Genomic DNA, 25,434 nt, shown 5'->3' on the forward strand with positions numbered 1-25,434 from the left:
GGCTCTGGCGAAATAAATATCTCAGAGAACCTCAAAGATTTGAGGTTCTCTGAGCAATATGCAGAAACAATATATACTGAAAGCAAAACTGCATGTATTTCTAACATAACTGAAATAACACTTTGTGTTTCAAGATAACTCTTTGGCAAAGAAAAGAACTGCTGCAAAAAGAATGAATTTGTGCTATACAGTAGGTGGAAGTCGATTTGAATGAATCGTGTAAGTGTGTGTGTGTGTTCTAGCAAAAATTAAATACTCTGTGAGATACAAGTTTCTATCAATTGATATGCTATTCATATTGTACTTATTTCAAAATTTCCACTAGTACTCATATTTATATTTATATATCAGGAACCATTTGCGGTATTAAAATGACATGTCTGAAATTAGCATATATAAATACTGCAAATATAATAAGGTTCATTCAAATATAAGTAAGATTCATTCAGTCTATTTTGTCACCACTGATTAACAATGTTATTCATTTTCAATGGGTTAAGAAACCCATTATAAATGAATTTTACAATGGGTAAGAAAGGCAGTCATAGCAAAATTATAAACAAACAATTTTTATATACAAATTTTTCATCTAAAAATAAGAATAATGTTTATTATTTCTTTGTTACAATATGATTTACAGTGACAAAAATCATGCAAGTTGCAGCCCATAAAAGTACAAACACAATCCATGCTGTGTGATGGAACGGGGATGCATGTTTATTTTTCACACCACCCAAACCTAATACTGTTAAAGTATCTTTTCTGGCATAATAAACAAGCACTGCTGGTACAACATATTGAATAATTGCTCCAGCATATGATCCAGTGATTCCTACAAGGATTTCCAAGTCTTCCGTGGTAAGGGCAATAACTATTGGTGGTAAACATGTAACTAAGGGAAAAAGCATGTGATCCAAAAAAATATTATATTTCTTTCTATCTTTAAGAAATAATGTCTTTAAATTATTTCGAAGTGTGATGGCAATAATAGGAAAATTAGTACTAAGAGTAAACACTGGAAACAGGGCAAGGAAATACTGAATAAATGGCACACGAATGATAATATCTTCAGAACTGGTGCTGTTACACTTCTGAGGCTGAAAGTTAAGCGTGTAAATATCTTCTAGTTTATCAAAGGTAAAGATTCCAGTGAAAGATAATAGAGAATAAAATCCAAGGATAAGGAGATAATCAGCAACTAAAAGTAAAAGCAGGCGATGCTTATTTTTGATGGGAGTTATGAGAGAAGGCAAAGAGTGGTGACACATAAAAGAATATACACAAACACCAAATAAATTTGGTGTACCTGCGATGTTGGTAAGTTCCGGATTGCCTTTAGCCTTTCCTTCAATAAGGGCAATTGCAGTCAAAATAATCATGCTCCCAAATGCTACAGAGAATAAAAAATTATTAAAAAATAATTATAAAAAATTTATAATTACAAATATAACTAATTTCACTTCACCAAGCATGATTTCTAAAAATAAGCGAATAGGAACAAACTCAAATACACATTCCTTGAAAGAAGTTCAGGAAGGTAATGAAAGAGACTACAAAAACCTTGGCACGCTCCTTTTCCACTACTGCTCAGTAATGAGAACGTATGTGCTCAGTCAGTCATTTATTGACAAGATTTCCTGTTATGCACTCAGTCTGGAGTAGCATAATGTCAGTTAATAAAACTGGCTACTTTGCAAATTTATCCTACTGCATCTTAATAAACTTAGTAAACTTGTGAAGAGCCTACATCAGCAATGACAAAATGGATGTATCTACTATTCTTACCAACAGCATAAGAGAATGCATAACATTTTGTTTTTGTATGTGGGGTCATTCAAAAATTTCTATAAGAGTACATAACTTTTTTTTCTCTTCAAATAGAGCTGTTTTCTGTGTAAAAGTTAGGCATGCTTCATTCTTCCTATTGGAGCTGGCTTTTCCTTGGGACATGTTATGGCTCTGTTTCACCACAAATTTTTGCAGTTCGCTGCACTTAATGTAATGTCAGACTGAAGTGTCAAATTATTAGCAATGGCAAAGCGATTACAATTAAGATTGACAAATTTTTTTTTTGACCACATATGACTAACCCTAACTTTTATGCCACTGGTAAAAATTCAACACTTTAGTTTGCCCTTACTGTTGAGCACAGCGGGCTGCAAAAATTTAACATAAAACATGGGTAAAGGGAAAACAGTTCCAATAGCATGCCTCACTTTCACACATAAAACAACTGCAATCAAAAATCTCATGCAGAATGAGGGAATGTCAGATACTGGGGACTGACTTGATATTATATTCAGTAGTTACAACAGGTATTTTTCAATTAACAGAAAAATATGGACAATACTATTTTCTCCTGTTTGCTCTTGTATAAAAGTCAAACTGAGACTCACAATCAATTGTAAGTGCAATATCAAATATAATATGATATCAAGCTAGTCCCTGATACTCAAAATTCTGCTGAATGCAAAGTTAAAAGCAAGGTATCTTCTATGCCATTTGGATAACATATCTGAAAGGTTCAAACAATGGAATGTTTGACCAGATGATTGACGATATGAATAAAAGCCCCCAACAGCAAACAAAGTAATACACAGTACACAGTTCACAGGTGGGCGGTATAAAATTAAGATTATATGTCATACATAATAGTGAATAAGAATGTGCAAACAAGTGATTGAGTGATATGTGCGAGTAACAAATGAAAAACTGATTGATACATGGGCATAATTGACAATATACTGATTGGCAAGTGGGCATAACAGACTAATATCGAAGGCTTAAATGACTGACTGATGTAATGATTCAGATCAATCAGCATTTAAAGAAAAGCAATTTGCTGACATGGATAGTTATTTGTAGGCTCTTTCTTTACCATCGCCATAAGTTCTTTAGGCACATTTGCATAAATGAATATAGCATCTACTGCCTTCACCATGTCCATACACATCTAATAACAACTTCCACTGGGCAGATTTTCATGAAATTTTAAATTTAGTTCATTCAGAAATCTCTATTAAGCTATCCCAGATTTCATTAAAATTGAGCACAAATATATCTGGTATTATTATTTTTATTGTTTTAATTTTATTATTATTATTATTATTTTTTTTTTCATGCATAAGCTTTCCACATACCATATACTATAAGCTGATGTGTTAGATATTGTTTGTGGCCATGCACCAACTAAAGGAATGAACAAGCAATAGTTGCTTTTTGATGTGCTTTTGTTTTATAAGCTTACTAAATATATAAATCAAGAATTAATATACACTTAAGTTAGTTATAAACCAGTTATACAAATATATTAACAAAAATCAGTAGCTTTCGGGACGCGTGTCCCTTTGTCAACTGACAAATTAAATACAAATTTAAATACAATACAACGAGCTGAGTGAGGCACGTTAATCATGCGTCATTGTTGTTGCGCGAACGTGTGCTGCTTTCTACGCCACTGATCATCCAGCAATAAAACGGTTACCTCCAGGATGGGATGTAGACATATGCCTTTCTGGCGATTTAATGCCTTTGGATTGCTTGCTATGTTGAGTGACTCTAGCCATAGGCGAATTGTTACTACAGTAAACTTCTGTTATAATGCTTCTGCTTATAGTGCTTCCTCACTTATAATGCTCTTTTCTTCTGATCCCAAGATTAATCCTACAGTGCTATGTACAGTGCTATGCATTTTTTAATACATTTAGCACTCTTGTTTAAAACACATTCCTGTTCATATTGTTTATTTTAAGGTCTTAAGAAGGAATAAACTGGGATATAACTTCCCTTCATGTCAATTTTTAGTTCTGGGAAAGAGATGACAGAGACTAAATTCTAGGAACTATTTATGGTGAAATTAACTTTTAAGTTAATTTCTTAACAGAAATTAACTTAAAAGCTTTGGAGATAGAAAAGCTGCTGTTTACAACTTAGTTTTATCCATTTATTGTTGCATTTCCACTTTCTCCTTGTTTTTTTTTAAAGTTTTATTCAATGTTGTCTCTCTCTGCTGGTAGAGTGTCAGTGTCATTTTGTGTGTGTGTTCAACATGACATCAATAAATTGTTTCAATGTTGTCTCTCTGCTGGTAGAGTGTCAGTGTCATTTTGTGTGTGTTCAACATGACATCAATAAATTGTTTGGAAGTCATTTTCAGTGGTGAAAAAATTACAAATTCTCCACAAATACAATGATAATACAGTTTTAATGTAAAAGCAATTCATAAAATCATTAATATGCAACCTTAAACCTTGTGATTAATATTGACAAAACAGAAAGGAAATCAAAGAAAATCTGCTTGAGGAAGCACAAAAAAAGTTCAAGCAGGAAAACACAACAGTTTAGAAAATTTTTTTTCCCCTTACCAGTAGGAGGTTAGGCAGATTACGAGAAATCTTTGGCAAAGGACACAGAAAAACAGCAAAGAGTTTCTTTACTTATGTAAACTATAGAAGGAAGGGGATGAATAAGATCGGTCCACTTAACATAGAAGGTTCGACTATTGATGATCCTGCTCAAGTAGCCGATAAACTGAATGAGTATTTTGCATCTACATTCACACATGAGTAGTTATTCAAGGAAGGGAATGCCAGAAGTTTATCAAACTCTAACAGGGAGCTAAGTTATTTTTTGAAAACCGGGAGCAAAGTGGAGGAGAAATTGTTGAAGTTAAACATAAAAAAGGCACCCGGGGCAGATGGAATCTATCCAGTTATAATGGAGGAGGCAGTAAGGGAAGTAAGCAAACCCTTAGACATAATTATGAGAGCATCCTTAGAGTCAGAGGAAGTCCCCATGGACTGGAGATGTGCAAATACACAAAGGGGATTCAAAGGATGACACAAATAATTATAGACCTGTTAGTTTAATTTCCGTACCGGGGAAAATAATGGAGTCACTGGTTAAAGAGGTGATACAGGATCACTTAGACAAGACAGCAGCAATAGTTCAGACACAGCATGGATTTGTTAAGGGGAAGCCTTGTCTGACCAATTTGATTGGATACTACGATGTGGTCACAAAGGAACTGTATGCAAAAAATAATTTTGATATCATAAACTTGGATTTCAGGAAAACTTTTGATACTGTTGCATATAGAAGACTGCTGTACAAATTGGAGCAGTATAGCATTAAGGGCAAGTTACTGCAATGGATAAAGGAATGGTTGAGTGGAAGACGGCAGAGAATGGTAATAAATGGACAATGCTCTATGTGGCCTAATGTTATTAGGGAAGTCCCCCAGGGTTTCAGTGCTGGGGCCCATTGTTGTTTTGTGTATTTATGAATGGTATCGATGAAGGTCTATCAGGCTTAATGTCCAAGTTTGCAGATGATACGAAGGTTGGCAGGCTTGTTAATGACAGTAAGGACAGTATGCTACTGCAACAGGATCTTGAAAAGTTTAGCAGATGGACTGAGAAGTGGAAACTGAAGTTTAACATTGACAAATGCAAATTACTCCATATGGGTAGCGTTAACTCTAGAGAAATGTACCAACTGTGTGGTACTACATTCAGGGAGGTGGAGAATGAAAAAGACCTGGGAGTTATTGTGCAGTCAGATATGAAGTTCTCTGAGTAGTGCAGATGGGCTGCCAGAGCAGGTCATGGAGTTTTGTCAATGATATATAGGAATGCTGCTAGCAGGGACAGGGAGGTGATTATCCCATTATACAAGGCAATGGTCAGTCCACACCTTTAGCACTGTATACAGGTCTGGAGGCCTCATTTTAGGATGTAGAGTTGCTAGAATGAGTACAGAGAAGGGCAACAAGATTGGTGAGAGGAACAAAGGAGGTGTGCGCTTACGAAGAAAGGCATAAGTGCTGGAAGTTGCAGCATCTGGAGATTAGGCACCCGCGAGGTGATCTGATGAGGTGTATAAGGCCTTGAATGGTTTGAGCAGGCTCAATGCTGACAGGATACTTCCGCTTGCTCAGACTAAGAACCTGAGGGGGCATAGATTCAAACTGAGGAAAGACAGTTGTAGAATAGATGTGCAGAAGTTTGCCTTTAGCCAACGGGTAGTTGATTTGCGGAACAGACTTCCATCTTTTGTTGTGGAAGTTGATAGCCTAAATAAATTTAAGGCTGAACTAGACAAACATTTGGAGTGACCGGATGGGCGAAATGGGAAGGGTGGTTTTTTTTTTTTTTTTGGCTGATGCTGTATGAGCTTGCTTTCTTGCATCATATGCCTCAACTGATGCTAAACTCAAGCCTCATTGTAATGGATGAATTATCGAAACTGAGTCATTTCAAAAACGAATATTTCCTGCTATGTTCTTATTTTGCTCACAGTTGAGATTGGATGATGGCAGACAAATTTATTGAGTGACTATAATCACATGATTGTAGTCAATTAAAAAATAAACAGTTGCAGGTGAAAAACCACTATTTACTTTTGTTACTGACTACTACACTACACCACATACATCCCAAGAATACTGAGCTTACTAAAACAAAATTTAATTTATTTCCTCCTAACATTACAAGCAGTCTTCAACCACTTGATTGTTGCTAAATAATTAACTGATGATTATTAATTGTGCTAAACAATAAAAGACACTCAAATTGGGGGGGAGAATACAATGTTTTGGATGCTCTTCATTATATCACTGCAACTTAGAACAGCATCAAGACTAAGCCTTTTTGACTGCTTTAAAAAACTGGGTTTGTTAGACAGACCCAATATAAACCTGATTTAAAAGAACAGGTAACCAATACTTCCCCACCCCCTTAATTTTATTTATGGTGGCATTTTCGATATTTTCTTCCTGACACTGTTCAATGTTATGCCTAGTCTACCAGATTTTGATTGTTTCTGTGGATAATGAGCTTATCACTACCAAATGTACGAATATCAAAGATTTCATAGAGGCTAACCAACTGGACAAAAGTGACAAAGACAATGATGATATTAAGCCTATTACACTATTACTAAAGAAAACTGAGCCACAGATGCCTTGGAACACACTCAAGTACTAAATTTATTCTCTTTCGGACAGTGTATTTCAACATCTCCAGTCAGCAGAAAATGCAAATGCTAAGATGAAGCAGATGACTATCGACAAATTTTTCAAAGTAGGTTCACCTTCTTAATCTTAGATTTGTGTGAAATACATCTATCATCTTTGTTCCTTTTTCTTGGAAGAGTGAAATTTTGTTTTCAATTAATTTCATTAATGAGAGCATTATTAATATTACTAGTTTTAACATTAGCAGTGGTGAATAATGCAAGGAAGCAAGCTTATACAGCATCAGCAAAAAAAAATAAAAATAAAAAATAAAAAAATACACACACAAACTACCCACCTCGTCTGTCCCTAGCCTTTAATAATTTGTTTAATTCTTCCTCAGATTTAATCAAACTATTCACTTCCACAATAACAGATGGAAGTTTTTCCCAACAAAATCAAATACCATCTTGCTATAATTTCCACATTGCAAACATCGTTCTTCAATTTAAATTTAGGTCCTCTTATGTGTTGTCTGTAACAACACAAGCTTATGGAAGCCACCAACATTTTGCTTACTCAATCCATTCAAAGCCTTAAACATCTCAGTCAGCTGTTTAAGGGGCAAAGTTTCCAGATTCCTTTATTTTCAGAAGTGAAGTCTTTCTTGGTAAAAGTACTCGTTTGTTCCCCTCCATACGAAGGTTGGCAGGCTTGTTACTCTTATTACTCTTCTGTGCACCTGTTCCAAAAGATCCATATCATTCATAAAATGAAGCTTCCAGACCTGTATGCAGTATTCAATTTTATACTGTATATAAAATATATAGCAGAATAATTACCTCCATATCGAAGCTGGTAAATTTTCTGTATATCCTCGAAAATCTGCATAAGCTGTCATAGTAGACCATCTGCACTGCTCAGAGAACTTCATGTCTGATTACATAATTACCACTGTCTTTTTCATTCTCTACTACCTTGAATGTAGTATCACACAATTATTCTGAGATTACTGCTACCCATATGTAATACCTGCATTTGTCAATGTTAAACTTCAACTGCCACTTCTCAACCCATCTGCTCAGTTTTTCTAGATTTTGTTGCATTAGCAACTTTGATTATTGTAAATAGCTCCCTACCAATCATATTTTGATCTAAAAACTTATATATCAAGTTTATTGCTATGATCACATCAATATTAGCATCAGCAGTGGCAAATGATACAAGAAAGCAAGCTTATACAGCATCAGCAAAAAAAGAAAAAAAAAAAAGAAAAAGTGGTGAGTGTGCTGAGTAAGGCTTACAACACCGGTCAAAATCTTAATACCGGTATTTTGGTATTTTTAATTTATGAAACCGGTATTCCAAAAACAAACGTTTTTCTCAATAAATTTTGATGACAGTTAATAAAGTAAGGAAAAAACAAGTATTGTAATTACTTGAATTCAAGCTTAAATTAAACATTTATTGCAATAATAAATATTCTGAAAAAAATCATTAAAAATATAATTATTCTAAAAACAAAAAAATACATATTGTTACTGCAAAGTTTAGTTATGTTTAAACATCCACACTACCTGTCTGAATAAAGTGAGCTCTTAAGAAACATAAGCAATCAATAGTATGATCATTTAAAATGGATCTACTTTTGGTACGTATTTGATTATTGGCAGAAAACGCCCTTTCGAATTCTAAACTAAGGAAGTTTAGACTAAAAATTAAAAATTGATTATCTCAGTACTACTGTATTGAGATAATCGTAGACGATATCAGTCCATATTTTCTATGCTTTAAACTTTTTTTAGCAAAAATAGTTAAAAGTATTTCATTAATTTCTGACTCGAGTTCATCTTTTAAAATCTCATTGGAGTCCGGCAATTTCTCATTTTGGAAAGATTTGATTTTGGTAGTTGTTGGCGCATCGGCTTCTGTGGTCATATTGCACCTCCAAAGGTTTTTACAGTACTTTGATCCAAGCCCGAGGTGGGAATCGAACCCGCGACCTTTGGGTTGCCGGGCAGGTACTTTACCCACTCGGCTAGCCCGGTCGGCTCATTTTGGAAAGAATTTGCAGTACACTGATGTTCTGTTCCATGTTGGTTGAATTATGTTCATCATTTTCTGAAGGAGAAAGACGTTTTATTCAGCGAAGTATAATTTTCACTATAACATCTTTACTGAATATGGGAGAGAGCAAAGAGTGGGGATAAGGAATAAAGAGAGCAAAGAGTGCAGTTAAGGAATTCTTCACATATATAAATGCAAAGAAGAGAAGGAAAAATCAGATCAGACGCATATGTAATTGCATGGGATAGTATTAGATACCCCAACTGATGTTGCAGATGAACTCGACAGTTACTTTGAATCGATATTTACAGAAGAAAACCCTTCACATCAATGACAAATTATGGGAGTGAAGTTGAAAAAAATGTAATTAATGATGTTGAAATTTCACGTGTTGATTTAATAAGAAAACTTTCGCGTCCACAGGCGAGTAAGGCTTCTGTGGTTGATGGCATATACCCTATAATCTTAAAGGAGGCGGCAAGTGAGTGCATTGAACCATTAAGGCTAGTTTTGAGAGCATCACTGGACTCAGGAGAGATTCCATTGGAATGGTGTAAATTGGAACATAAAGGTGGTTCTAGGAGTGTAACGGGAAATTACCGACCGGCCAGTGTCCCAAATAACCGGAATCGACTGTATTAAGAAATAAATGAGGTTTTGTATTGTAAATATTTCATTGATCATTCACAAATTTCCATAATTTTAGCTGGAAGACAAGATACAATGGATTTATGATAACCAAAGTAAAAGACGTATACTTGTGTTGCAACATATCTAAACGTCTCTGGAAAACTGTTGATTCAGTAGTAGGGAAAATCATGGAGGCAAGATCAAGGGTGGAATTCAGGATCATTTAGATGGAAATGGAATTCTGTAGGATACACAGCCTGGTTCTATAAAAGGAAAATAATGTTTAACAAATCTGGTTAGCCATTTTGACAGGTCACTCGTGAACTGGATTTAGAGAATAATTTTGACATTGTTTATTTAGATATCAGCAAAGCATTTGACTCAGTCCCACATGAGTGTTTACTTTATAAGTTGGAGCAGGCTGGAATTATAGGAAAAATCCTTAGTTGGATAGCATGATAGCTTGAGGGTACCAGACAGGGGGTTGTGATAAATGGTTATTCCTCAGATTGGGTTAATGTAAGAAGGGAGGTTCCCCAAGGATCAGTATTGGGATCACTGTTGTTTTTGATTATCTTAAATGACATCTATGAAGGGATATAGGGTGTGATGTCTAAACTTGCAGATGATGTAACGATCAGTAGAGTAGTTAATGATCGCTGCCAAGCAGAGCTTCTTCAGAGTGACCTAGATAGACTTCCGGGATGGTCAGAAAAGTGGCAGCTATATGCTTTAATTCAGCAAAATGCAAAGTCTTACACCTGTGGAACAGCAACCCCAAAATAACCTATACACTTGGTGGAGTTGAACTAAAGTCAGCAGTGGAGGAACGGGACTTGGGAGTTATGATACGGTTAGACATGAAGTTGTCCAAGAATTGTGGACAGATTGCAATGTTGCATGGTGCCCTATCAATGATTAATGGAACATTTGCTGGTAGAGATAAGGACATCATAATCACATAAAGGTGATTTTGACATTTATATGAAACTTCAGGATTATTACTTCGTGTGTTTCCTTGTCCGGTATTTCCCTTTGCAGATTCCTGAGCTCTTCAGCCAGCTGGGTGGCTGTGATTTCTGGGTTGAAGTCATAGATTGTTATTGATGGTCCAGTCCTTTTGGGTGGCTGGGCCGTTAATCCGAGGGCTTCTATCTTGTGGTTTTCTATGATACAGTCAGTCCTCGTATAACACGTGTTTACACTACACGAATTCGATCATACACGATTTGTAAATAGGGGAACGATATCTTATATAACACGAACCGAATTCGCTTATGCACGATTCGCCTTTGTGTTTACAAGAAATAGCAGTCGATGGCAGAATCACCCCAACTGAACGCAACACGATAGGAATGAAGAGAAGATTCTGAAAATGTATTTGTTTTTTATTTCAGTGAAGGGGAAACACATTTCACCATAATAACGTAAAAACCAACACAATTCCAGCTATCGATATTATCGCAAATGCAATTAGATCAAGTTTACTACCAGTTAGTAACAGATTCCAACTAGCAGAAACGCAACTGGAAATTGTTTTTATTGTTTTATGGTAGTAACCCCTAGAAATGTGCTTTAGTAAAATGTGAGGTGTTAATAGTGTATCTCGGGCTTTACGGTGTTGTTTATTCAGTTGCTACACGTGTTCAGCTTTGTTTATGTGTATCAAGCGTGCCTCCTCGTTTTGTAATTTTGCTTTATTCCCTAAAAATGAGTAAAATACTTAAAAGGTGTGAAAAGTAAGCGTCCTGGTGAAGACACTGCAGATTCAGAGAGAAAAAGAAAAGCAATATCGATAAACAGAGGCGGACTGGGTCAAAAATTCTTACCCGGGAAAATTAATAGTGGCCTCATAATATGGTTTATGGCCAAAATCACACCGGCCTCCGGCCCCCCGGGGTTTCCCCGGTAAGGCTTATGGCCAGTCCGCCTCTGTCAATAGAGAAAAAATATGAAATTTTGAAACGCTTTGAGCGAAATGAAAGACCATGTGATATTGCACGTGCTACAGACATAATGAGGCAACGCTGAGAATTAGAAAGAATGCAGAGAAAATAAAAACAACTTTAATAGCAGGACCAACTCAAAGTGTAATTAAAATCCATTAGATTAAGACACAAAGAATTGGAAGAGATGGAAAGGCTGTCGTCTTTCCTCGTTTTTTTCCTCATTTGGATAGAAAATGAAACAAAAAACAAGTTTGCTTACGATAGAAGCAAAAGCATTAGCAATATTTTATTACATAATAGTCGTAAGAAAATACTTACGTATTTTTTAAAAATAATTTATTGTGTTTGGTAAGAATTTTTTGGTTACAAATGTGTGTTCAATCTTGGATGGTCGGCACCTAACCCTATTTTTCCCATAGAGCCTGTTGTTTGTATTGCATGATTTTGCATTGCACGAGGGTTTCTAGGAACACAGCTATCGTGCTATACGAGGACTGACTGTACTTTGTATTTCTTGTCTAGTTTCAGTTTGAATTACCAGTCCTACATCTCATCTTCTGTATTCCTTTTATTCTTGTATTATTAATGTCCTCCCTCATAATTATTTTTGTTTTTAATTCCTCACTAGAGGGGATCTCCTTTGGTCGGAATATCACCAGGTTTGGTGTTGGTAACAGTGTTTTCCTCTTCTAGTGTGTCTCTGTGGTCGGTTGGGTTTCCGTTGCTATTAGGATCCTCAGCGCTTCCAAATATGTCGGAGCACACTGTGGCATTTGTTTTTCCCCGCATTCTTTATAGGCTTGTAGCTGTGCGTTAGCTTTCTGGCTTTTTACATACGTGTCATGGAGGATCATCTCCATTTTGTAAAATATGGTCACTATTTGCGACCTCAGTCCTGTGGATACCTGATTGGGATTGTCCTTAAAGATATGTTCTGGGGCCATTTTCAACATGAGGGTTTTCTCATAGCCTGTATGCTGGGGCATCATGTGGTCCAGGGGTGGCTCCTGCCGTTTATCCTCATTTATATCTCTTTGGAGTACAGCTGGTTCCAGTTGTTCTCTTGCAAACAAGTCTCCCTCCCTTACTGATTTAGGGACCATTTGTTTATGGTTTTTCTCTTGTTTTGAGTGGCCCCTGAGTGGGCGTCCTCAGTCTCGTCAGATTGGTCTATGATGACCGGATCATCATTTTGAACTTGCGTATGGGAATCGTTGAATCTATCAGGTCTCTCTTCCATTTTTGCGGATTCTGAATAATCAGGAGGAACCGGATTTCGGGAATGCTTTAGTATGTTCAACTAGATCTGTTCAAAAGATGACAGTCAATACCCACCACAAGTCCGTAGCTGTATCTGTTGGTGCACAAATTATCTTCAAAGTCATTGGGTTATCCCCCACGACACTTGGGGGGGGGGAGAGGAACAGCCGAATGCAAAAATGCCCCTAGGAGAAGGGAATTACTTCTCCAAGGGGTTTCTGGGGATGGCGAAATCAATGGTGGCTTCCAAAAGTCTATGGGATGCTCCAGAAAAACGTTCGGACATCACCAGTATCAGTTTATACTAGTGGTGGGGGAGTACTGTTATATATATTCATCTCATATAATACGCTCGATTTGGACACAATTTGATGAGACATAGTAGCTATTCGGTGTACACTTGTTGGGGCACTTCCCCACTCAAGGTGTCAGGTTGAAATGTGGCCACCACATTATATCAGCAGCCTCTCTATAGCCCTAACATCAGCCACATGGTGACTATGCAGTCTGGCAACAAAGGATACAGATAATAACACTTCAACCAGACTAAATACTCAAGTAAAAGGCAAAAATTTTCTCACCAGTGAATTCCTCTGTTGTTTATATTCCTGTATGGCACTTTCCTTTGTTTAAAAAGCACTTAGAATACATATTTAAGATTAAAAATCATGGGGCTGAATAACACGTGACTGTACAAGTAAGGCAGCCATATTGGCAATCTTCAGCAATTGAAGTTTGGGATGCTGACACTCGTTATTGTCTAATTTAGCTCCGTTACCAATTTTGGTTAATATAGATGAGAATGTGACATATGACTTGCGGCAGCAATATGCTACTTCATCTGTTTATTAGACTGGGGTTGTGCAAAATGGAGGCAGATGACTTAAGTCCCCAATTAGGAACATGTATTGATTGCCGAAGCTTGTTTCAATAGTTGCAGTCATCTGTTTTAGCTGTGCATCCGTTTGCGATAACAGCCCAGCACTGATCATACCGACATCATTGATTATTAGCACTCTCATGTACTTTTTTTTTTTTTTATATGAAAACTCCAAATGAGAGGTATTAGAACATATAGTACTCAGTACCGTGCATGGGTTGGAAGTTGAGAAGATTAAAGAAGATACCTATTGACATTAGACTTGAACTTCTGTAATTTTCAAGAAATATGTATGAAGGAAGGTTGTTCCAGAAAACAGCAATTGAATGAATAAACGGAGAAAATGAAAAGCTGGTTCTGTGAGTTTGAAGTTGGACAGAAAATGGATGTTGGCTGGTAGCGGCGCATGTTCGGACTGTTTTGAAAGAGAGAGCTGGAGTTATAGAAGCCAATTCGGAGAACAGTGCCTATGGAAGTATCTGTAGAAAAGGCATGCAGCAGAAACAGTACATCTATGAGACAGAGATGTACTGTCTCATAGATGTACTGTTTCTGCTGCACATCTATGAGACAGAGAGTGGAGAGATTTTATTAGAGATGAGTCATTAATTAACCTAACTGCCCTCTCCTGAATGGAATCTAGAAGCCTCAGAAAAGTATTGGGGGCACCGCCCCAGATGTTGGAACAATATTTTATGATAGGGCACATTACCGATTTGTACAGAGTGAAGTACAAAGAGCTGTTGAGAAGAAAAGTAACGCCGAGAGTAAAAGAGAAAACCAAGTTTTTTAGATGCAGAGGAAGCAATATTTGTAATGTGCTTGTGCCAAGAGAGATTAGAAGTCAGGGTAATCCCCAAAAGAGATATATCAATTTTGCCATGAAATCTGAGTGTCACCAAAGATAAGCAGAGGAGCAGAAGAATCCTTTTTGCGAGATATAAGACAAGGCCAAGTTTTAGGATTGAAATCAACTAAGTTTTTTTTGCCCTGCTGGAGAATTACCTGGAGATCAGCATTTAAGGAATTGGTAGGAGATATTCAAGAAGTTGAAGCTGATTGAGCAGGGCAAGGTTTCTCAAACTGCTAAGTGGAATACAATGCGCTATCATCGGCCAAACTATGGATAGAATTTCTGGTCAACGGAAGGTCATTAATATACAAGAAAAAAGTGGGGGTATATGCTTTTTGGTATATGGTGCAAGGAAGCCTGAGGCTTATGCTTCACCAGCCAAAAAAAAAAATTCCTGAGTTACCCTGAGAGGGGGGGAGAGAGAGAGAGAGAGAGAGAGAGAGAGAGAGACAGAGAGAGAGAGAGAGAGAGAGAGAGAGACAGAGAGAGAGGTAGAAGGGAATCACCAAGAAAGAGAAGAATGATGATATCCAGCTCGGGACCCTGGGTGTGCCAACCATACCAGATGTGAGCCCCAGGAGTGCAGGTTTTGAGAACAAGTGGAGAAATACCATCAGGAGCTGGAGCTTTCTTGGCATCAAAATTCGTCAAAATCCTTATGACATCCTTTTCACGGATAACCGCAGGAGGCATTGAATGGAACATGCTGGGAATATTGTAGTTTTAAATGTTTTTTTTAAATGTTTTTCACCAACCTTATGTAGAAATAAAACACAAAGAAAACGAAAACTGGAATCTTGATAACTATGTATTTATAATAAGTTATATTTGTCTGTATTTACAATAAATTATATTAACTTTACAACTAAAATATATGAAATATACATATAAAATATACATTAAAATATACTGGGTTAAGAACAATAAAATACATTAAAATATACTAAATTAAAATCGATAAAACCCAAGGCTATTAATGTTTTACCAAGACTATTAATATATGAGTTGGAAGATGAATGGGATGCTAGCAGGTCAGCTTTATCCCAGACTGAAGTGACAATAGAACCATCTGGTTTGACAGAGGTGGGAGTAGAGATGGGCAAAAGTTGTGGCCAAAAGCTTTGGCAAGAGACCAGAATGCTTGGCTACCATTAAGGCAAGAAACAAGTTTCCTACTCTTAGTCTGTTCAAAATCTGGTTTGGTCTGATTAATAACTGCTGTACGATTGATGCGAGCACTGGTGTAGGCAGAAAATGAAACTGAAGAATTGGAAACAAGCCAATTACGATATGCGACATTCTTCTCTTGAATAGCCTTAGTACATTTATTGGGAAACCATGGTTTAGATAAAGTATGAGATTTTAAGGTGGAATGTGGAATAAAGGATATCATTCACAAGAATAATTTATCTGACACGATCTGAGCAAACGTTGACATCAGAAGTTTTGAAACAGTAAACCGACCAAAGAAAAGAAATCTCGCAGGTCATCCCATTTTGCATTCTTGTAATGCCAAACAATACAAGGTTGGGAATAGGCATGAGATAAAGGCTCCATTGGAGAAGGGACAATCACAAAGTTGTGATCTGAGGAGCCTAAAGGACAACCCATCTTTGTGTACTTAGATGGGTTGCTTGTGAGAAAAAGATCAAGCATGTTGGCTGCATGGTTAGGATTGTTCGGTATTCTGGCAGGTAAATGAACAATCTGTCCGAGGTCATTGGTAATTGCAAAAGTCTCAGCATCTCGACCAGCTGGGTGTGACTAGAAAACGAAAGCCAGCTGGAGTTGTGAACATTAAAATCACCAAGGAAAATTACCTCACTGTTAGAAAAGTTTTACTAAAGAAAGTCAAAGAGTTCCAAGTGATTAGTGGAATTGGGAGAACGGTAGAGACAACAGATGAATTTGACAGAATGAGTTAGAGAGATTTTAAGCCAGAGAAGATCAAAAAGAGGACATTCCAAATTACCAAGTCTCTGACTGGGCATATCGGTATGCACATACGCACAAGTACCACATTTGAGGCAAAAGGAATCGTACAGCAAATAATTTTGGCAACTGAGACAAGTAGTGGTTGAATCAACTGATAACTGAGACTCTGTCAGAAAGAACACATGGGGTTTGGCAGACTGTAAGTGGAAATGGACATCAATGAGATTAGAATTGAGACCACGTATATTTGTGAAATGAACTAGGAAGTGTTTGGGAAGTTTAGATCTTTTCGCAGATAAGTTTGCTCTATTAGTTTGACAATTCATGGTGTATGCAATAGTATGAAAAAGTGGGGGGGGGGCATGCTGTATGACGCAACGAAATTTTTGAATATGGTGTACACATGGTAAGAATAAACCGAGATCCTGGACATAACGTGGCCTCGACAATGCCCCTCGCATACACACTACTCGGACTCCCTCCAGACAGTAGCTGATCCTGAAGCTTCCTACCTAGCCGCCGGCTTGCGAACATCGTTTTAGAGCCATACCCTTGAAATATATAGAAGTTTGGATCTCACCATAGTGTTTAAACAGTGATCCGTACTTTTGTGCGACTTCCACCGACAGAGGCAAATTTCTCAAAGTTGATATATTGAGGGCAGTGTGCACAGTAGTTCCGTCTATCACAATGGCAGTCTTATCAGTTGAAGCACATGTAATGTAGGCATTAAAATACCTACCTGTATTGCTGAACCAGTTGTATATTTCCATCAAGTGGTGAATAATAAACATTTTGCAGCAACCATTTTGGGCCGGTTAAGAATATCTGAATCGGTTTGCAATTGGGAGATAACAGACTCCAAATTACATGCAAGAGTAGAATATTTTGCTTGTAGTTGGCCATTCTTATTAAGTTATAAAAGTCCTCATTGGTCATTAAGTTTACGCATTTCTTTGCAATTGCACTGAGTCGGTGGAGCATGGCGAGCTTTAGATCCTGATTCATCTCACTGTCGTGCAACAAAGCTATGCAAGTCATTACTGCATGCTTTGTCAGGGTAGCCATCAGCATTGTCTTGACACATAACCTTAAAAATTTCCATCATTCTGCGAATATCCATGTCTGACTCATACAATTTACGCTGTTCTATATGAGATATTCATTGTTGTCATAGATTTGACATACACTATTTCTGACAGTATCTGTTTCCTCATTGCAAAATGGAATGTGCAGTGTTACCATCTCGTGATTGTACTTGTTGAGATCCTGAGCCATGTCAGTTTCGATAGTGTATTATGCATGGATGCTGTCGTTTCTTGCAGAACCCATTAGTGCTGCATGTGCGATTCATGACAAAGCATGGCAGAGTAATATGATCCAAATGGCGTAATTTCTTCTCATATTTATCAAACTAATTCTCTTTCCATGTCACACGAATCCTCTTCAAGGTTTTCCTCCTTCAACTCTTTGTTGGACTTGCTCTCTGTCGCTCAACTGGCCAAACAGTGGGAAAGTAAACTACTATTGTTGAACTCTGGATGCTCATTCATGATCGTAATCATCTGTTGCTGTAAATTGCTGATCCCCTCAGTTCGACTTGTTCATGTATTCAACGACATATGCAGCACAAGAGTATTCCTCCGTAATGAATTGGATGTTGGTGTTTGATTTCAAAATGTTACAGACAAATGGGTTGAACGGATTGTGCCATTTCTCATTTGGTTGACAATTTGAGAAATACATTGGCCGATTTATGCCAGATCTGAGCACATCCAAGTAACAGTCATAGATATATATATTGTTTGCATTCAGTAATGAGTATGCCAACATTGAAAGAGACTTCAATGTTGGCATACTCATTATCTTCTAGATTTTGCTGCATCTTGTAGTGAGTGGCATATTTTACTTAGCACTCACCTGTATTATGCATGGGCTCTAATATAGTGGTCAAGCAAGAAAGCTTGAAATTGACAAGTCTGTGTTTTATCCGGCATTATTTTCTTGGGTAACATGTGAATGTATGTTTGTGAGTTTCAAACTTGATGCTCTCCAAAGACTCACAAGTGGAGACAGTTACTGACAACCCCTGGCATGGTGCCGTGAAGGGTATTGTATGGTCGTGGTACCTGCGTGTACCGATGTACTGTACAATAAAGATCTTATAACTTGTCGATCATTGCAATGGTGTCTTCTTTGTTCTCCCCCAAAGGATTATTGGGAGCATTATTTAGCTATAGCAAAATGTCAGCATGCGGACTACTGCTATGTTGAAATTGTATGCACTTGAAAAAGTTGACCAAACAGGCTATAACATTTTGACTGTTGAAAAAAAGCCGTGAATTAGGGTTGAATTTGAAAGTATCTGCAATTCTGCCCAGACACGATAGGAGGAAATATATGATGAGAGCCTTGTTGATCAATTCGGCCCTGGAAAGATTGTGCAAGGCTCAAGGGGTAAAATTTTTTTCAGCCTGGTCTGTACTTGTTAACAGGAGAGACTGCTTCTACAGGGATGGGATACACTTAAATAGAAAGGGTGCAAGAATATTTGCTAATGCTATCGAGGCAGTGTTAGGTGGGTTGGAAAACTGCTAGCTTGGGGGATACAAGGACTAATAGATTAACAGTAGCCACTGGCAGAGGTGAAAGTGATTCTTGCACTGCTTTAGGGTAGCTAAGAATAGGAACAGGTGCATGTATACTTGCGTGTACACCAATGTTTGGAGTATTGGTAAATTGCTAGGAGTTTGGTAAATAAATTTGATGAATTTGAGGTATTGCTCAAAACATCAAATGCAGATATTGTTGGGATATCAGAGACATGGTGTCACACAGATATAAGGAATGAAGAACTGGAATTTGGGGAGTATAATGTGTACAGAAAGGATAGGAAGGGAGGAGGGGTTATGCTATTAGTTAAGACACACATAAAATCCAAGGAAGTCAAGCCAGTCAACATCGCTGGACAGTGCAGTGTCGAGTCAGTTTGGTGTGACATAATTATTGGGAGATCAAGATTGAGAGTAGGAGTGTGCTATAGGCCTAATGACTCTGATGAGTATAATAAGAAACTGTACAGGGAAATAGAGAGGGCCAGTAAATTAGTGTCTTATAATGGGGAATTATAATTTCCCAGATATTGACTGGAATTTGTGGGTTGGTCACACACACACACACTAGCAAGGCATTTGCGGATTTATTGGATAATTGTTTTCTACATCAGCATGTTCGGGAGGCAACTAGAGGGAATAATACTCTTGATCTGATTATCAGTAGTGATTCTTCATGCATTAAGAATCTGCAGATAAAGGAACCACTAAGGGGCAGTGATCACAGTGTACTGAAGTGGAATTTACTCAAAGAGGTAACTACCATCAGTGGTAAAGGGAAGGGTTTTTGCTTTCGTAAAGGTTACTATGATGGTCTGAGACAGTATTTAAATTCTATATAGTGGGACCAACTGATGATGTTACCAACAGCAAATTCAAAATGGGAAGCATTCAAAGAACTTATTTTGGAAGCTACTAGGCTTTACATACCAACTAAGAAATATTGTTCAAGGTTTAGGCCTAAATGGATGTCAGATGAACTAATGAGACATATGGCAGAGAAGAAAAATGCATGGGATACCTATAAATTAATGGGTGACATGGAAGCCTATGATAGATATAAGCTTGTCTGTAACCAAGTCACAAAGGAGATTAGGCAGGCAAAGGCAGATTATGAGAAATCCTTGGCAAAGGATGCAAAGAAAAACAGAAAAGAGTTCTTACCTATGTAAACTCTAGAAGGAAAGGGATGAATCGAATTGTTCCACTGGATATTGATGGTTCAACAGTTGAGGATCCTGCTCAGGTGGCTAACAAACTAAATGAGTATTTTGCATCTACATTCACACATGAGGAGTTATTCAGGAAGGGGAATGCCAGAGGTGAAGTAAACTCTGGCAGTGAGCTAGATGATTTTGTAATAACTGAGAGGAAAGTGGAGGAGAATTGTTGAGGATAAATATAAAAAAGGCATCCGGAGTTGATGTGATCCATCCAGTTATATTAAAGGAGGCAGCAAAGGACGCAAACCCGTAGCCATAATTATAAGAGTTTCTTTGGACTTAGGGAGGTAGCCATAGACTGGAGATGTGCAAATGTGACCCCAATTCACAAAGGAGGATCAAAGGCTGACACAAGTAATTATAGTCCTGTGAGTTTAACTTCTGTTCCGGGAAAATTAATGGAGGCACTGGTTAAAGAAGCACTGCAGGATCATCTAGACAAGACTTCAGTTATAGCTCGGACACAGCATGGTTTTGTTAAGGGAAAGTCTTACCTGACCAATTTGATTGGATACTATGATGCAGTCACAAAGAACTGGATGCAGGGAATATTATATTATATTTGATATTATATATTTGGATCTTAGAAATTATATATTTGTTACTTTGATATTATATATTTGTGACTTTGATATTATATATTTGGATCTTAGAAAGGCTTTTGATACTGTTGCACATGGAAGACTGCTGCACAAATTGGAGCAGTGTGGTTTTGGAGCCAAATTGCTGCTATGGATAAAGGGATGGTTGAGGGGGAGAAGACAGAGAGTGGTAATCAATTGACACTGCTCATCGTGGACTAATGTCATTAGTGGAGTCCCTCAGGGTTCAGTGTTAGGTCCATTGTTGTTTTCTGTAATTTATAAATGATATTGACGATAGTATATCAAGCTTAATGTCCAAGTTTGCAGACGATACAAAGGTTGGCAGGGTTGTTAAGGACACTACTGACGCTATGCTGCTGCAACAGGATCTGGAAAGGTTGAGCAGATGGGCTGAAAGGTGGCAAATGAAGTTTAACATTGACAGATGTAAAGTACTACATATGGAAAACAGTAACCCCAGAGCAATGTATCAACTCTGTGGTACTACACTGACAGTGGTAGAGAATGAAAAGGATCTGGGGGTAATTGTGCAGGCAGATGGGCTGCAAGAGTAGTTCATGGTGTCTTGTCAATGATATATACAGGAATTTTTTTAGCAGGGATAAGGAGGTGATTATTCCCTTGTATAAGGCAATGGTCAGGCCACACCTTGAGTACTGTATACAGGTCTGGAGGCCTCATTTCAAGAAGGATGTAGAGCTGCTGGAACAAGTACAGAGAAGGGCAACAAGATTAGTGAATGGAACAAAGGGTTGTTCTTACGAAGAAAGGCTTAAGTTTTTCAAATTACCATGTGTGGAGACTATGCACCGGCGAGGTGATCTGATAGAGGTGTATAAAGCCTTGAATGGTTTGAGCATGCTCAATGCCGATGGGATTCTTCCTCTTCCTCAGAATAATCACCTGAGAGGGCATAAATTCAAATTGAGGAAAGACAGATGTAGGATAGATGTGCGGAAATTTGCCTTTAGCCAGCGGGTAGTTGGTTGGTGGAACAGCTGTTGTTGTTGTTTGTTTGGTTGGTTGGTTTTTAGGAGCATTAGCAATTAAGGCCATATTGCTCTGGGATATGCGGTGGTCATTCTCTGATTTTTCCGCATCTTTCGTATTTAGTGGTGACAGGCTCGAACCCCAGTCTAATCAAGAAGCATGTGCTATAGACTGCTGCTCCTTCCCACTTCGGTATGGACGCGCCTAAAGGTGAAACAACCTTCCATCCCTTGTTGTGGAAGTTGATAGCCTAAATAAATTTAAGGCTCAGCTGGACAAGTATTTCGAATGAAGCGAGGGGTGAAATGGGAGTGGTTTTTTTTTTTTTTTTTTCTTGGCTGATGCTGCATAAGCTTGCTTTCTGGCATTATATGCCTCTACTAATGCTAATATGTTTATAATTACATTCACAATCTTCTGGAAGTATATCACACAAATTACAGTGTCTTCATTCAATAGAGTTGCCTTCTGCATGAAGTCCATGTCACTTGCATCGTCCTCACTAATGTCATGACCGTTATTTTGTAACTAAAATAGCTAAAGCAAACATGCCCAACTGATTTCATTGGTACTCAGAGTCAAAAACACTGTAGGTTTACTAAGCTGTCTAATCATAGTGAGCAGTACATTTATGTTGAGACCAGTAATACATCGAGTTTGGAATTATCCTTAGGAAGGTCAAATTGTTTTTGATGCAGCTGCTAATGTATTCTTTGGATTGAATTTGCTTGTTGGTCAGTTTAGTTTTTACCTATGTATTTGAAAGCCACCGTCAAAGAGGCTCTTGTTCTCAATCTCATTATCTTCAGTGCTATGTAAAGTATGATATGCCGTAACACCGCGTTGGTCAGATTGTCTGAACCTGCTCATTGCCATCATAAATGGAGTCACACGTAAATTCTATCTGAATGTTCTGAATTGTTTAAGATAAATGCTGGGAAAGAACAGTTCCTCTGCGTGCTCATCATCAGTAAACTCTGCGGTATAGTAGTTTCTTTTGGGGTGATTCTAAGATATTTATCGTCATTCAACAACAACAACAACGCTTGCTGTTGGAAGATGAGACCTTCCTTGATCGGAACCACTTCGCTTATTTCATCTTTAACCAAATTAATTTCCATATGACTGTCAAAGAATGATTGCTCTATCATGATTTCATACAATCGATAGAGAGGCATATGAACTAAATACCAAAGCCACTCTTTAACCACTCACTTTCTTAACCCCATTAAATAGCTCGACTTGTCTATTTTCCTGCACTTTGTATGCATGTTTATACAATGACTGTCGTCAAACTCCCTTGGCAGGTGATGGAACACATGTTGACTGAACAGGCACATTGATCACTTGGCCCAGAATGCCATCTTGTCCCTATGCATGTTTCAGGCACCTTATCTGCATGAACAGTAAGTGAGAAGAAATGAGCCTCTCTGTCACTAAATCCGACTTTGGCATTGTTCTTAAGTAATCCTCTAGAGCTATTAAACACAAGCATCCCATCGACATCAACATCGGGAAATGCAGTGCACATCATGGTGTATCTTTAGCAGCTGGTTTCTTTGTGTTGTTTTCGAAATAGATGATCTGAAATGCAGCATACAGAACAGAACACAAACTCTCGATGCACGTTATGGTTGGTTGTTGGGTTTTATTGGCGCATTAGCAACTAAGGCTATAATGTGCCAAAACCAGTGCATGTTATGTAAATAATAGTCACCGTAACGAAAAGGAGCTTGATCATTTAAACTCATCTGCTCTGCAATTAGAGAAATGTTCCAATGTACAAAATTAATACTCACTTCGGGTATATCATTGTTAGACAGAGCAGTGGCACTGCTGGTTGAGGGCACTGCTAAATCCAGTGCTTGGTTTTCTGTTTGTCTTTTACTAATCTTGATAGTTTTTTTTTTCATTCTTGCACACTCGTTGCTACCTTGGTCTTTATTTCCCAAGATCTTGTCACTTTTACTCTTGCTCGATACTCTCGAGAATGTTCTGCATTTGATTTCAGTACCGTTGAACACTTTTCCAAAATGACTGATGTGAAAACTTCTATAGCGGCACTGGAATGTAAAGAAAATGCGACAATTGCAAAACAATACAAATATTTATATTGTGATCATACTAGTCTATGTATGATGAATGGCTACAATCAAATGGGAAATTAGGCTATTTGGCTTGGATTTTGCTAATCTCTTCCAAGCCAACGATTTTTTCACATAAAATAAAACCTCTTTCGTGGTACACAAGCGGGTTTTGTTTTATTGTTTTTTTAATGCAGTTTGACAGAATTCAAACGATGCTGCCTGAATTTTGTAAATTGGTTCACTAGAACTTAAGATATCATACTGAACAAGAAAAAAAACATCATGCACTCTAATCACACTACTAATGAGTGCCCTGCACAGACTAGTGGTGGGAGTGTGGGAAGCACCCCTGGCAGAAGCCGCGAATAACATCACTTCCACAACAAATTTTTCGTGATTGATCAGATTTACTCAGTTTGTAGGTGTCCCAAGGATGTTTCACATAAAAAAAAAAACTTCCCATTTCACCACCTATTCATTCCCTCCAATAGTTTGTCTAGTTCTTTCCTGAATTTATTTAAGCTATCAAATTCCACAACAGATGGAACTTTTCCATTGAAACTGTCCATAGACAGGTAACATAAACCAAAATATCAACAGTGGATTGACACTAACAGAATCCACACTTGCGATCTTTGATCAGATGGAGGGTTTTTAGGTAGTTTACGAGTTGGCAGTTAATTGATTTCTCCATTACTTTAGAAAGAAAAGAAGTGTAATGGGACAATAATTGGATGGGAGGAATTTGTCACCCATTTTATAAACTGGCTGGATATGAGCAAATTTCCAGCAGAAATGGAAAACATCTTGGAAAAAGAAAGTGAAAAGAGGTGACACGAAATAGGAATGAGTTTAGGAGCACAGGTTTTGAGAACAATGAGAGAAATACCACCAGGACCTGGAGCTTTCTTAGCATCAGAATTGTTCAAAATTCTTCTGACATGGAAGACCACAGGAAGCACTGAATGAATTGAACTGGGAATGGTAGGAGATGGTTTACCAAGATCATCAATATTCGAGTTGGAAGAAAAGTAGTATGCTAGCAGGTCAGCTTTATCTTTGGCTGCTGTGGCAATATAATCATCTGGTTTTGACAAAGGTGGGAATAGAGATGGGCAAAAGTTGTGGCCAACAGCTTTGGCAAGAGTTCAGAATGCTTGAGCACCATTTGGACAAGAAGCAAGTTTCTACTCTTAGTCTGTTTAAATATAGTTTGGACTGATTAATAACTGCTTTACAATTGTTCTGAGCTTTGTGTAGAAAGAAAATGAACCTGGAGATTTGGATACAAGCCAATTGCGATATGCAACATTCTAATTATTATTAGCCATATGGCGCAAAGAAGCCTTATGCTGCACCAGCCAAAAAAAATTCAAAAAATTCCCTGA

General features: G+C 37.6%; 1 protein-coding gene across 1 annotated transcript in view; it reads right to left on the bottom strand.

Moving 5' to 3' along the window:
* Positions 1 to 611: 611 nt before the first annotated feature.
* The window catches only part of LOC150083106 (putative sodium-coupled neutral amino acid transporter 12), a 290,752-nt gene continuing 265,929 nt past the window's right edge, over positions 612 to 25,434 (bottom strand). The window contains exon 10 of the mRNA XM_090378390.1: positions 612 to 1,390. Coding sequence (XP_090234516.1) covers positions 612 to 1,390 — 779 coding nt within the window. The remainder of the gene's footprint in view (positions 1,391 to 25,434) is intronic.

This window comes from Mastigoproctus giganteus, chromosome 7 (genome assembly GCF_048544385.1).
Source record: "Mastigoproctus giganteus isolate SK-2022 chromosome 7, ASM4854438v1, whole genome shotgun sequence".
Taxonomy (NCBI): Eukaryota; Metazoa; Arthropoda; class Arachnida; order Uropygi; family Thelyphonidae; genus Mastigoproctus; species Mastigoproctus giganteus.